Source organism: Lynx canadensis, chromosome B4 (genome assembly GCF_007474595.2).
Source record: "Lynx canadensis isolate LIC74 chromosome B4, mLynCan4.pri.v2, whole genome shotgun sequence".
Taxonomy (NCBI): domain Eukaryota; kingdom Metazoa; phylum Chordata; class Mammalia; order Carnivora; family Felidae; genus Lynx; species Lynx canadensis.
Genome location: NC_044309.1, coordinates 37,706,837 through 37,719,905, shown reverse-complemented (window position 1 = coordinate 37,719,905; position 13,069 = coordinate 37,706,837). Strand labels below are relative to the sequence as shown.

Genomic DNA, 13,069 nt, shown 5'->3' with positions numbered 1-13,069 from the left:
AGGGTAGAGTACAACATCCATCTTGATATTTCTTTACTATCTTTTAGCATCTCTTGTTGCTGTTAAGGAACTAGCTGATTGTTATTCCTTTGTAGGTAATTTGTGTTTTATTCTAGTGGCTCTAGAATTTTAATTTTTATCCCTGATGTTCTGCAGTGTCACTGAAACATCAGTTTATCTTTATTTGTCCTGGTGAGTACTTGGGTTACACTTCCCATCAGAGGATTCTTGTCTTTTTTTTTTTTCAATTCTAGAAAAGTCTCAGTTATCTTTATATATTACCATCCTGCCATTCTTTTGGAACTCCTCTCAGTCCATCCAACACACCTGCTACTTGTTCTTTTATTAAAAATTATTTTCTTGGGGCGCCTGGGTGGCTCAGTCGGTTGAGCATCCGACTTCGGCTCAGGTCACGATCTCGCGGTCCGTGAGTTCGAGCCCCGCGTCGGGCTCTGGGCTGATGGCTCAGAGCCTGGAGCCTGCTTCCGATTCTGTGTCTCCCTCTCTCTCTGCCCCTCCCCCGTTCATGCTCTGTCTCTCTCTGTCTCAAAAATAAATAAATGTTAAAAAAAAATTAAAAAAAAAATTATTTTCTTTATTTTCCTACATTGCACACTGGGTGAATTCCTCACTATTTTCTAATTTACTAATTCTTTTTTTAAAACTTTTTTTTTAACGTTTATTTATTTTGGGGACAGAAAGAGACAGAGCATGAACGGGGGAGGGGCAGAGAGAGAGGGATACACAGAATCGGTAGCAGGCTCCAGGCTCTGAGCCATCAGCCCAGAGCCCGACGCAGGGCTCGAACTCACGGACCGCGAGATCGTGACCTGAGCTGAAGTCGGACGCTTAACTGACTGAGCCACCCAGGCACCCCTAATTTACTAATTCTTTAACTGTATTCAGTCTTGATTATATATTATTTGTTGAGATTTCAAATTTTGATGCCTATGTTTTTCATTTCCAAGTTTTCTAATTGGTTCTTGTCATATCTACCTATAAATTATTTCATTCTGTCTTTATTCGTTCTTTTAAGATGGAAATTATTTCTTCACTTTTTTAGCACCCTAAGCACATTGATTTGATGATCATGAGGAGAAGGAGGTGGAGGAGAAGAGGATGGTGACAATGATTATCATTATTATTATTTTATTAAAGTCTTTGAGAGACTGTTTTACAAAATTAATCTCCTCTGAAGTAATTTCCTATTCCAATTGTTGATTTTGTTATGTTGTCTATCTTTTGTAGCATTAGATTTCTACATGTCTTTGGAAACTTGAGTTTGTTTATTTTAAGTAGCATCTCTCTATTTCTCTTCCTTTCCCTCTTTCTCTCCTTCTGTGTAAAACACTTCCTTTCTAGTTGCTTTTTGTGACTGTCTCATTTGCACCCCTACTCCTGATCTAATGTCCAGAACCTGGTCTTAAAATGACAATAAGTGGCTCTTCTCCTGTAGAGATATGGGGATGTTGTGGATTCAGGTAGAGTGCCAACAGTTTCTAATTGAGAATAATAATCAATATTTACTGAGTTAATACTATATGCCAGGCACTATTCTACATATATTATTTCATATAACGTTCCTAACAGTTCTATGAGTTAGATACTACTACTACTATTGCTACGACTACTATGACTATTACTTCTACTATCACTACCACAATGATGACCCTTTTACAAATGAGTAAATTAAGGCATGTTACATAATGCCTTTAGTGAAGACAAACCAGAACATTTGAATGAATGAATGAATGAATGAATGAATAACTAATCCATTGTTGCTGGTAGTAGATAGACTGAACTCAGACTAAATTAATTTTCTGGCTTTTTTTCTTTATCATTATTAACCAAAACTATGGGTATATGTCACTGGAATATAAGTTTGTAGTTTATAATAGTCAATTTTATTAATATGAAATTATTTTATTTCTATGAAATTTTTGTAGTCCTATAGACAAGTACTCTCCTACTCCAAATCTCTATCCAACTCTCACCCATAGAAAGCACTTTATAATGTCAAGGGAAAAGATGTGATCCAAAGGGCAGGCTGAAATGCTGAAAGTGATACCTAACAGTACCTATCTCATCTTTTTTGACTCTCATGTTAATTTTTATTATACTTATTTTACATATGAATAAATAGAGTCTCCAGGAGTTAAATAAATTGCCTAAGGATATATTGCTAGTAGGGGACAGACTCTGAGTCAGGAGGCAAACTTGTGTCTTCTGATTCTTAATTATTCTTTGCATGTTTTCATCATACCATGATACCCACCTGTAATGAAATACCCACCTATAGCAAGAGACAAACAGCTCCCCCTCCTCATCATTTTTATTTCTTATAGAGATGTTTATAGTTATGGTAGGTTCTTCAGAGATCACGGACAGGAACTTGGATGTCTCAGAAAAGAAAATCAAGGACTTTATGGAGGCACTCCAAGTTGCTGGTCAGGTGAGGACATCTCAGACATCTTCCTGGCTCCAGCCAGCATAGGACCATCTCGATCAAGGTATTTGGTTGGGCACACACCCATTGTGCCAGGAGAGTGGGAAAATTTCCAGTCAGCAGAGCACTACTTGGTCCAGTCCATTCATAGCTCCAGGTCTAGTTCCAGTGTTCCTAGTCTGACCCATATTCTTCACTCCTCAACCTCTGATCCAGCTTTAATCCTCTTTCTAGATTCACTCCTCCTCTTCCTTTCTTGACCAGGGATCATTATTCTCTTTATTATCTTTACCCTTCAACCTTCCTTTCTCCTTGAGTCCCCTCTCTCCTATAGTTGTCAGCAGATAATGTCTTACAAACGCTCAAGTTGCTGAAAGTCAAAATCCTAAATAACAAGATGGCAACTCCACGATGCCAGAAGGTGACAGATATCATCGTTGACTACATGAAGACCATGGTGAGGAGCTGTGCCTCTGGGTTGGGAGCTTTGGGGAAAGAAAGCACCCCAGGTATGAGCCCAAGAGTTCTTTCTGGTGGATGATGACACTTGGAAACTATGTGAGAACTTGGATATGAGTATCTCATTTCTAAACAGTTTGCTGGAGTCCATATCTTGTACTGTGAGCCTATCTCAAGAACTGTGACATAGACAGAACTGGAAGATACAGTAGTGAAGTGAAGTGGTGAGGCAGGAGGAGTGAAATGGAAAGGGGGAAGGATTTGGGCTGTTGATCTCAGAGTCTGACCTGGTTTTCAGACTGTGTCCTGGGATTCCTTAGGTGGTCACCTTTGTTATTACAACTCAACTAAGCATCTCAATCTATTTACTAACTTATTTAAACCCACATATCTGTATGCTAACCCACCTTTAGACTGAACATTCATGATATCTACTTATCCATCTATTCACATACTTTGTACTTACTTCCCTGACATTGGGTTAATCTGGTTCCTTATTTTCTTTGTTAACTACCTACCTATGGGGTATCTTCCTTCCAGTTTGCCTGCCTTCTTTGGCAGGCCTGTCTTCTGATCAAGACCACTGACCTTCCAGGGACTTCCAAAGTTGCTTCTGTAATGTACCCACTTTCCTGATGATTCACTTGCTGCTGCAGTGAAACCTCTGTGCTTTGGAAACCTTAATCCCCACTCCCACCCCAATACACAGATTGTGCGGATTTCTTGTCTTCCTGTTCTTTGCACACTTTAGGAAGCTCTTGCCCTCCATCACTGGGAAGGTGTCTGTTGGATGGGTGGTAGGTGAGTTCCTGCCTATTCGATGGAGGAGAATCACTTATTGACCAAATCTGATTCTCAGAGCTGTGGGACTCATCTCGGGGATTAGCCTTGGAACAGTTAGTCTTTCTCTTTTCAGAAGCCAGAGGGAGAACTGGAGGAATTGTGCACTGAAGTCCTATTGGCTCTGGGGTTCCAGTCTCCAGGAATAGTCATCTTCAAGCTGTGGGACAGATGGCATTTGAACAACCTGCCCCCAAACGGTCTCCTGGTTGCAGTGGGGAGACTCATCTTCTGCCAGGGTATAGATCCCTATTGTGGAAGAGTTAGTCTGAGAAGAGGATAGGGCCAGCAGGGGGTGGGGGCATTGTATTTATTCTAGACTAGCTTTATCCTCCTGATTCCTCTCATTGGACTTCTCCATTTAGTTCAGTCATGGGGTGTATGTGTAGATGGGAAGGGGACAAACTAGGTCCCTATTGGGCTGCTGGGAACTCAGGAGGGAGTTTCTGGAGACCAAGAATGGCAGAGTAGGACATATTAGGGATGAGAGACTGTGGAGCTGGAGAGAAGACTCCAGGTGGAGAGAGAAGGCAGAATAGAGTGGTGGGGTGGGGCAAAGGAGGAAGCAAGGAGTGGTTTACTTAAGGGAACCTTAAGTTTTGAATTTGATTAGAGGCTTGGAAGGTAATAGTGTAGCAGGATGAGGCCAAGAATCACCATACAATCTCTATCCTGGTGGCTATTGGTGATGGCAGTGGCTCTCTTACTCATTCCACTCCCCTCTCCCAATCACAAAGTATGAAAAAATAATCAAGTCACCGGCCTATGACAGTGACTTCCCTTTACCACTTGGAACTGGGGCCAAAGAGAATCTGGGGGAAGTCAGCTGACCTTCTGGGCATTAAGATAAAAATGACAAGGCATGTGGTTTAGGCTGCACAGCAAGCTCAGAGGACACAGTAACAGAAATTGGAAATGTGTATCCTGATATAATCAGGACAAATGTTTTCACATCCACTTCAGACATCATCGCTCTTTATTTCCTTAAGGGTCCTTGGAAGGGAGTGTTCATGCCTAGGCTGTACCAATATCTTGTGTCTGTATGCTGTGCTAAGATCCATTATTGAGCTTAATCTTTCCAGCAGCCCTGTGCAGCAGTCACATCAGGAATTGTAGTCCTATTTAACAGTTGAAGAAGCTGAAACTCAGATAAATTAAGTAACTTGCTCCAGGTTGCCCAGACTCTGGAGGCAGATCTAGGATGAGAACCCAGGTCTCCTGCCTCCCAATCTATAGAGTTTCCTACACTAAGGCTAGGATGCACCCCTCCCTGGGCTAGGGATGTTTTTCTTGTACTCTCTCTCTTAGGTGCAGACCCCTACATTGGTGTCACATGGGAATATATCCTGCACCTTCTGAGGATGGCCCAAAAGGAGGATGACATGTTGGCAGTATGTCATGGTGAGGATTAGGAGGGTCTGGGGAAGACTCTACTGGAATAAGGGAGAGAGGAAAGAAGGGAAGAATGAGACTGGGTCCCTCTGAATATGGATCCCAGAAGGCTGGGGAGGGGCAGGAAATGTCTGAGAGCAGCTGCTTTTCTCCATCTGACTTTTCTTCGCCTGATCTGGGGCAAGGACCAAGTTTGATTAGGGATGCTGTGGGTGTAGACAGCCTCAACCACTTTCCCTTTCCCTGCTGTGTGGACAAAGTGTGGTCAGAAAAGAGAGATAGTTGGGGAGATGGTGAATGGGTTGGTGTTTCCCAGCACAGGACACCACAGACCCTTTTAGAGTTGGGGATGAGAAGATTGTGCCCACATGTATGTATGTTTCGTTTTGTGGGAAAGGAAAGGTGATGTGCAGCTCAAACTCCCTGTAACCCTCATAGTGCTCAAAGGATTGGTCATCAGTGCCCGGAAACATCTGGATCTGGGTACTAAGAATGATGAAATAATGGACATCACACAAGAGGCGCTGTCCATCAAGGCTTACCTCACCCTTCGGGTTCTCTTCAATCGTTGGTCCCTGAGGAGCAACAACAAGGTGGGATTGTAGATGGCAGGGGCTGGATGCATGGGCTGAAGGAGTAAGTCTTGAATCAAAGATGGGACAGGGCCATGTCTAGCCACTTATTGGTGGGAGGATAACTTAAATGGCTCTTCCAAAAGAGCAGGGTGATTCTCCTCAGGTTCCTCTTCCCATTCTCCTTAAAAGGGTACTATCAGAAAACTCCACTGTCTGTTCACATAATATGTATGCAATTAAGCAACCTTACATTTACTGATTACCATCATTTGCTAGGCACTGTGCTAAACCTTGCAGATACAAAGAGGACTAAGGCAAAGCCTCTAAAGGATTATCTTGCCTTCATCCCTGAGGTGAGGCAAGTTTGTTGTGTTTCCTTGGGCACAGGTGACAGAGGAAGCTCTGGTGATAATTGGCCATCTCTTCTTCCTCATTCCACCATCCAAACTCAAGAATCAAGTGAACCGTTTAACCCGATGGTTAATGACTTTGATGTCTGCAAAAGTGGCACCTTTCTACATTTCCCAGGTGATTGGAATGGGGTGAGAAGATAATTTAATGGGTTTATGCTTTCCATGTTTACTGAGTAATTAATGCTGGGGTTGGCAAAGCACGGCCCACAGGCCAAATCCAGCCTGAAACTTGTTTTTGTAAAGTGAGGTTTTGTTGGAATTCTGCCACTCCCATTTTGAATTCATCTCACACTTTGAATCTCTCTGACTTTCCTCTTACCTCTAGACTCAGATTTAAATGGCTCATCAGAGTAGATCAAGCCCACCTGGATAATGTCCCTATTTTAAGGTCAACTGGTATGGGACTTTAATTATGTCTGCAAAATCTCTTCATATAAACACCTACATGACTGCTTGATTGAATAACTGGGAGAAAGGCCCTGGAATTTGGGGGGGGGGGCCATTGCTATATTCTGCCTACCTTAGAACTGTTACACCAATATTAGATATTTTTAGGAGCAGAGGATTCGGAACCACTACCCAAATTTTCTGATTGTTGTTTAAGTCCTTCTTCCATTTCAATGGCATTCTTCAAACCAATTTCCTTTCAAATTTTAATGGGGATTCTGCAAAAAGAAGACGTGTTAGTTAGCAAAATGGGTGGGAAATACTGAGTTAAAATTAAATAAATATCTTAAATGCAGGACTTCTCAGAGCTTTCAGTATGTAGGCTAATCTGGTCCTCCAAGAAGCAAATACTAACATGTGATTAGAGGTGCAAGAGATTTATTGTAGAAACTTCTGTGAGGGAAAACAGGGATAGAACCAGAGAGGATTTGGAGAGCCATCAGACTATGATGTATGTCTGGCCCTTGATAAGGCTAGGGAGAAGGAGGGAAGGAAGGGAAGGAGAGAGGAAAGAGAGGAAGGTTTTAGATTATAGTGCAGTTGTAAGAAAGTTTTAGTAAAGCCAACAGGGAGTCACTGAACCAAAGTTACCCATCAGAAAAGTCCTGTATCTTGAAGGACTAATAGGCCCGCTTTAGCGGACCTGCCATATTCAGTCATTGGCTGGGACAAACCTGTGGGAATCTGACTTCAGTTTTCACACAGTGATGGATTTTAGAGCATGGTAGCTGCACATATTGGTCAATTATGCACCAATACGCATCTGAGAGGCATATTTTTCAGGGTTACTAAATATGCTAATGTGCATTTGTGAATTTCAAAGAGGAGGATTTTTTTTTTTGAGTGCAACACACATTAGCATCAAGTTTTTTAATTTTTTTTTTTCAACGTTTATTTATTTTCGGGACAGAGAGAGACAGAGCATGAACGGGGGAGGGGCAGAGAGAGAGGGAGACACAGAATCGGAAACAGGCTCCAGGCTCTGAGCCATCAGCCCAGAGCCCGACGCGGGGCTCGAACTCACGGACCGCGAGATCGTGACCTGGCTGAAGTCGGACGCTTAACCGACTGCGCCACCCAGGTGCCCCAGCATCAAGTTTCCAGTGACTACAGTGTTCAGTCTACTGTTATGCTACCACCTCAAATACACTTTCCTTGGTATATGAAGGGATGGCCTTTCTCACACATATGCTCTGAGTTTTCCACATTAGTGGACCAGCCACACAATCACTTGTTTAATCTCCCTTCTGGCACATGTCTCCATGTTGCCTGGTGTACGGTCTATGAATTTGGAACAAAGGTTTGCTCTATGTAGCCAATTAGCCAGTTGAAGGCTGAAATTTGTATACCAACTACTAGTCTGAAGATTATTCAGGTGGAAATTTCACCTCATGTCTTGGCTGACAGTGGGAATGTTTTGACTACTCCCTTTCTCCTTCTCATTCCTCCTCCTCCCTCTCTCCAAGGAATGGTGGTCAAGAATCAAGATAGTTATCAGCCCACAGTATAATTTTGTTTGGACATCAACTAGCACTAGCCAGCTCTATTTAAGCAAGCTGGCCCTAACTGGAAATCCATCAGGTAGACCAAAGGAGAGGAAATGTTGATTTTTTAAAATTTATCCTGCTCCTTTGAAGGCAGCCAATACTTGCAATGTTGAATTTCCCTATAGGTTTCTGTGGAATAATGAGATTATATGAAAATAAGTATAGCTTATTGGGCAAAGTGGAAGGGCAGGTCATGACTGTGTTAGGCTATGAAAGAACTAGACCCTGAGCCTTTTTTGGAAATGTCCAAGAGGGAAGTGTGAAACAATGATGACTTGGGCCATCCTTGAAGAGTAGATGTGAGGACAGAGGATTTCTTTTGAGGCTGTGGAAAGTCTGAGCTGACTTGTACTTATTCTGTCCTTATGCACACAGTGTATCTTCCAACTTATAGATGCTCTGGCTCTTAGTGGCTGTGGAGGTATAAACTTGGAATCCCAGCTGGGAAATATTATAGGCATGCTGTTCAAACAGGTGAGTGTTATGGGGCTAGAAGGATTATGGGCTTGCTTTCTCTCTTCTTTGGAGGTGATGGCTACCCCAGCTCAGGTCACAACCTCCACACGATGGAGGTGTCTTTCACATGGTGACCTTAACCATACACATCAGGTTTCCCTGGAATAGGCAAATGCCTGGATTCCGGGAACTGAGTGGGATATTCTCCATGAGGTAAATTGGGTACATTCTACATGTTTCTTGAAGGTCACAGACCTTTGCTGCTTCCCCCTAATCTCTGGTCAAAAGGCAGAAAGTTCAAACCACTCCATAATACCTGTGCGAAATGTCAGGCCCTCTGTTTTGCAGCCTAGAGTAGGAAGAGGAAAACTGAACATTTTGCAGAAAAGGGTTACCTTCTGTATGTTTAATTTGCTTCCCACTGTCTTCTTCCCTTTGGGGCTGGGAATGTGGATTCCTGGGTTCTGTTTTCTTGTTCTTCTTATGGCTAAGCACCACACTTTCCATGGATACATGCCTTGGTTTCCTCATCCACATTCAGGGCCCTTAGTTTCAGTCCTCCTGGGTCTGATGGCCTTGGTCTCCCCACAGCTGAGTGAAACAGTTGAGGACTCAAATTATCACTCTGTACAGAACCACAGCCTTGCCCTGAAGGCCTTCTATATCCTGAGTAAGTTACCACAGTTCCCTAACCCCAGGTATTTGTGTGGGTGGGCACTCAGGATCATTTTTTTGTCTCCTTGGACTGGAGCAGGGGCCTAAGTTCCCATAAGAGGCTTCCATTCTTCTAGATTAAATGCAAAGTGATCCATGTGAGCTTTGCCTGAAATTCAATGAATCTCGAAGGGTATAGACATAGCTCCATTCCCTTTACCTGAAGTTGACTTCTCTTTCTCCTTCACTGATTCCCAGCTCAGAAAGGTGATCCTGTAGGGGCTCCTGGGTGGCTCAGTCAGTTAAGGGTCCAACTTCGGCTCAGGTTGTGATCTTGCAGTTTGTGGGTTTGAGCCCCTCATTGGGCTCTGTGCTGACAGCTCAGAGCCTGGAGCCTGCTTTGTTTGGATTCTATGTCTCCCTCTCTCTCTGCCCCTCCCCCACTTATGCTCTGTTTTTCTCTCTCTCAAAAATAAATAAACATAAAAAAAATAAAAAAAAAAAGAAAGGTGATCCTGTAATTACAACACTAATCATCATGAAAAGTGTGCTGACCTATGGGAGGGCATGTGGTGGGGCCGTGGAGGGACAGAGCCCAGCTCAGGAAAACGATCTGGCCCTGTGCTTGGCACATGGTAAATGCTGAGTAAACACTGGCTCTCTTTTTCCTTTTTTCCTTTCTCCAACCTAAAGGACACTAGTTTATCTAGTTCATGGCATCAGTGGTTTGCTAAACATGATTTACTTCTACTTACCACTTCCTACTTAAACATACACTTGATTCCCTTGTATTCGCACCCTTCTGATAGCCAAGTTATATAATGATCAGGTGGTAACCTTAATACGAGAGAACGTGGAATCCAAGGATCCAGCCAAGATAGTATCAACCATTCAAATTTTCACAGATGTGCTCCAGAAAGGTGAGTGGCCTGGTCCTATGGATCTTCTTTCCTATGAGAGCTCTTTTCTCTTGGAGACAGTCCCATGTAGTAGTTAAAAACTTGGTTTTAAACTCAATGTAAACTCAAAGTAAACTCAATAGGTTTAAATCTTGGCTCCACTTCTTATTAGCATGCAAACTGTAACAGGTTGCTTTTAGTCTGTACCTCTATTTCCTCATCTGAAAATGGAGGTAATATTAATACCTACCTTTCAGGGTTTTTAGTGAAGATTAAATGAGAAAAACATATGGGAGGTGCTTAGACCAGTTCCCACTATGCAGTCAGTTTCATAGTGATGTAGTCTATGATTGTTATCTTGGGGGAATAGGCTTCAACTCCAATCAAGTGTTTGCCAAACCTTTGCTTTGTGCCTAGCACGGTGCAAGGTACTGAAAATAGACACTTAAATAAAACATAGTCTCTACTCTCAAAAGAGTTCACTATCAAGCGGGGAATATAAAGCTGTTCAGATAGTGAAACAATGCAAGATAATATGTGATAGGTTGTTTAAATGTGAGCATGGTGATGTGCAATAGGAAAACAGAGAAGCTTGTCAATCCAGAGATGAGATGGGCTCTGTGCAGGAGATGCAGGCAAGGAGATTGTAACAGCAAGTTAGGAGAGGGAATTCACATAAAGAAGAACAGAAGAACAGTGGTCATAGTTCTAAAGGTTGAGATATATATGGGGCAGGGGGAGCAGCTGGAGAGGTGGATTTGTGTGGGCAGTTATAGGAAACTGGAAAGGGCTGGAGCTCAAATGCCAGCTTGATGAAAATACTGTTTTAGGTCACTCTTCAGTCTGCTTTGAAGCAAAAGTATGGTGGAAATAACCTCTAGGGATTCTAACTGGCCCTTGAATACCAGGACAGTACCTAGAATTCCTCCCAGCTGTCTATCTTCTTGTGCCTCCCAAAACAACAGAGAAGGGTGGAAATTGACCCCCAGCTGCATGTCTGTCTTTTCTCTAGTGCCCCAGACAGAGCAACTGAAGAATGAGGTGATGCATTCAGTCATAATCATGATTCAGGAGGATCTCAAACCAGTGAGCAGAAAGGCTAAATGTTTGGGCTGGGAGGGCAATTGGTTTTATGAGACCTCGAAGTTGTACAAAATGGAGAGGGGGAGTTCATGGATGAGGGGAGAGGTAAGGCACTCTTACCAAGCTCTTCATGGCCTCAGACATTCCCATGGTTACATTTGGGCTCTTCAAACCTGAGAAGGATTTGAGAAGCGGACAGGTGGTTCCAGCTATTTTCTGAGCCTTGTCAGTGGGGACACAGAGCTCTAAAGGATACTAAAAATTCAGAGGGGAAGAAGACCTCAAACATTATATCTAGCATGGGGTCTGAGAAGCCATGGTTTTAACAAGCTCTGCCAGGCTTAGAGGCAGAAACTGCTCCCAGCTCTGAATCGTGCAGGACAGGGAGAAGAGGAGCAGTGGTTTAGGGTGCCAACTGGACAACGATGACACTATCCCTAAAAACAAAGTCCTAAATATTCAGAAGGTTAATGGAGATACTGGGATCATGAGGGCTGGGCCCTCAGGACTTGAGGGATTCATTCCTGGCTTTCTCAACGAAGGCCAGAACATGGTACTTTTCCTGGACTCCGATTTCTCCCTACCCAATACTTCTGCCAATTTCTTATCTTATATAAGGTGTGGGCAAGCTAAGTGCTTACAGTTCTTCAGGAGGATGGTAGCATCCTGGTAGCAGCTGAAATGGGCTAGAATTTGAGGGTGGAGTAAGGTGGTCAGGGTCGGTGGCTGTCATCCCCTGGAGCCCACTGAAGAGTCACATTGGGTTTGAAGTCAGGAGATCTGAGTCGCTTGAAGATACCCCTCACCTGCTCTGGTCCTCTGTGTCCTCACCTGGAATACGAAGGGTCATACTGATGTGCCTTCCTATGTTGCCACATGATGGTCTATAACCCCCACAGGTGCGAAGGGCCCTCCTGAACTTCATCGAGATGCTGATCCAGCATGACTACTTGGCCCCGCCCCAGGGGAGCATCATCATCAACTATGTCATCAAGCTCAGCGAGTCTGACTGCTCAGTGAGCAGGGTCCAGGCAGGGAGCAGACAGAGGGTGGGAGCAAGAGAAGGGCAGGTTGGGAGCAGAAGGGAAAGAAGAGGAGGGTATGGTTGGCACAATGGGAATGGGCTTTGACATCTTAAACTCTGAGAGGTGAGCCAGGGGAGGCCTTGAGCCAGAAGACTCAGCTAGCACGGGTTTCATATTAAAATATTTCCTTTTCTTATTCCAGAATGAAGAGGACATCCAACTAACGTGTTCCAAAATCCTACAGATGGTACAAACAACTAGGGTCAAAGAGGCCCCTTCATCTCCTCCTCCCCTGACTCCCCAGATCACTACCCTGACACCCAGATTGCATACTCTCTGCCTGCCTTCCACCCCCTCCCAACTCCATATAACCCCTTGTACTGTCTCTTCCACCCTCCCCACCTCTGTCTGAAACCACTCAAGTGCCTGGGACTTCTCTAAGAAGTGGCTCAGTGGAGCAGAAGAGGGTCACTAGATGGTAAACCTGGAGGCCTGAGCCTGGGTCCTGTTCAGCCAGTTTCTGGCTGTAAAATCTTGAGTAAATTGCTCTCCAGGTTGCAGTTTCTCTTTCTGTAAAAAAGTTGGTGATTATTCACCCTTGCTGGTCTTAGCAATCTCTAGGGATTCTTGAAGACTCCTACGGGTTGCTGTGTGGGTCAGAGTTGAGTCAGGGGCCATGGGAGGAAAAGCTGTGATTTACTCTCCCTCCCAGAGTCCCCCTCTCCCAGCAAAGCTGTCTCCTGATCACTAGCATGTCTTCTACCCTTGGGATGTTCCCCAGTGAAGGTGATTACAAGTCACACAATTCCAAATTTCAAGAAGCCCCTCTATCT

General features: G+C 43.8%; 1 protein-coding gene across 1 annotated transcript in view; it reads left to right on the top strand.

Annotated features, from left to right (window-relative positions):
- Positions 1 to 2,222: 2,222 nt before the first annotated feature.
- Positions 2,223 to 13,069, top strand: part of LOC115518312 (maestro heat-like repeat-containing protein family member 1) — a 75,077-nt gene continuing 64,230 nt past the window's right edge. Inside the window, exons 1-12 of the mRNA XM_030321739.1 lie at positions 2,223 to 2,452; positions 2,781 to 2,903; positions 3,822 to 3,984; positions 5,054 to 5,146; positions 5,576 to 5,730; positions 6,100 to 6,240; positions 8,495 to 8,593; positions 9,167 to 9,245; positions 10,039 to 10,149; positions 11,141 to 11,214; positions 12,111 to 12,227; positions 12,439 to 12,483. Coding sequence (XP_030177599.1) covers positions 2,348 to 2,452; positions 2,781 to 2,903; positions 3,822 to 3,984; positions 5,054 to 5,146; positions 5,576 to 5,730; positions 6,100 to 6,240; positions 8,495 to 8,593; positions 9,167 to 9,245; positions 10,039 to 10,149; positions 11,141 to 11,214; positions 12,111 to 12,227; positions 12,439 to 12,483 — 1,305 coding nt within the window. The 5' untranslated portion in view covers positions 2,223 to 2,347. The remainder of the gene's footprint in view (positions 2,453 to 2,780; positions 2,904 to 3,821; positions 3,985 to 5,053; positions 5,147 to 5,575; positions 5,731 to 6,099; positions 6,241 to 8,494; positions 8,594 to 9,166; positions 9,246 to 10,038; positions 10,150 to 11,140; positions 11,215 to 12,110; positions 12,228 to 12,438; positions 12,484 to 13,069) is intronic.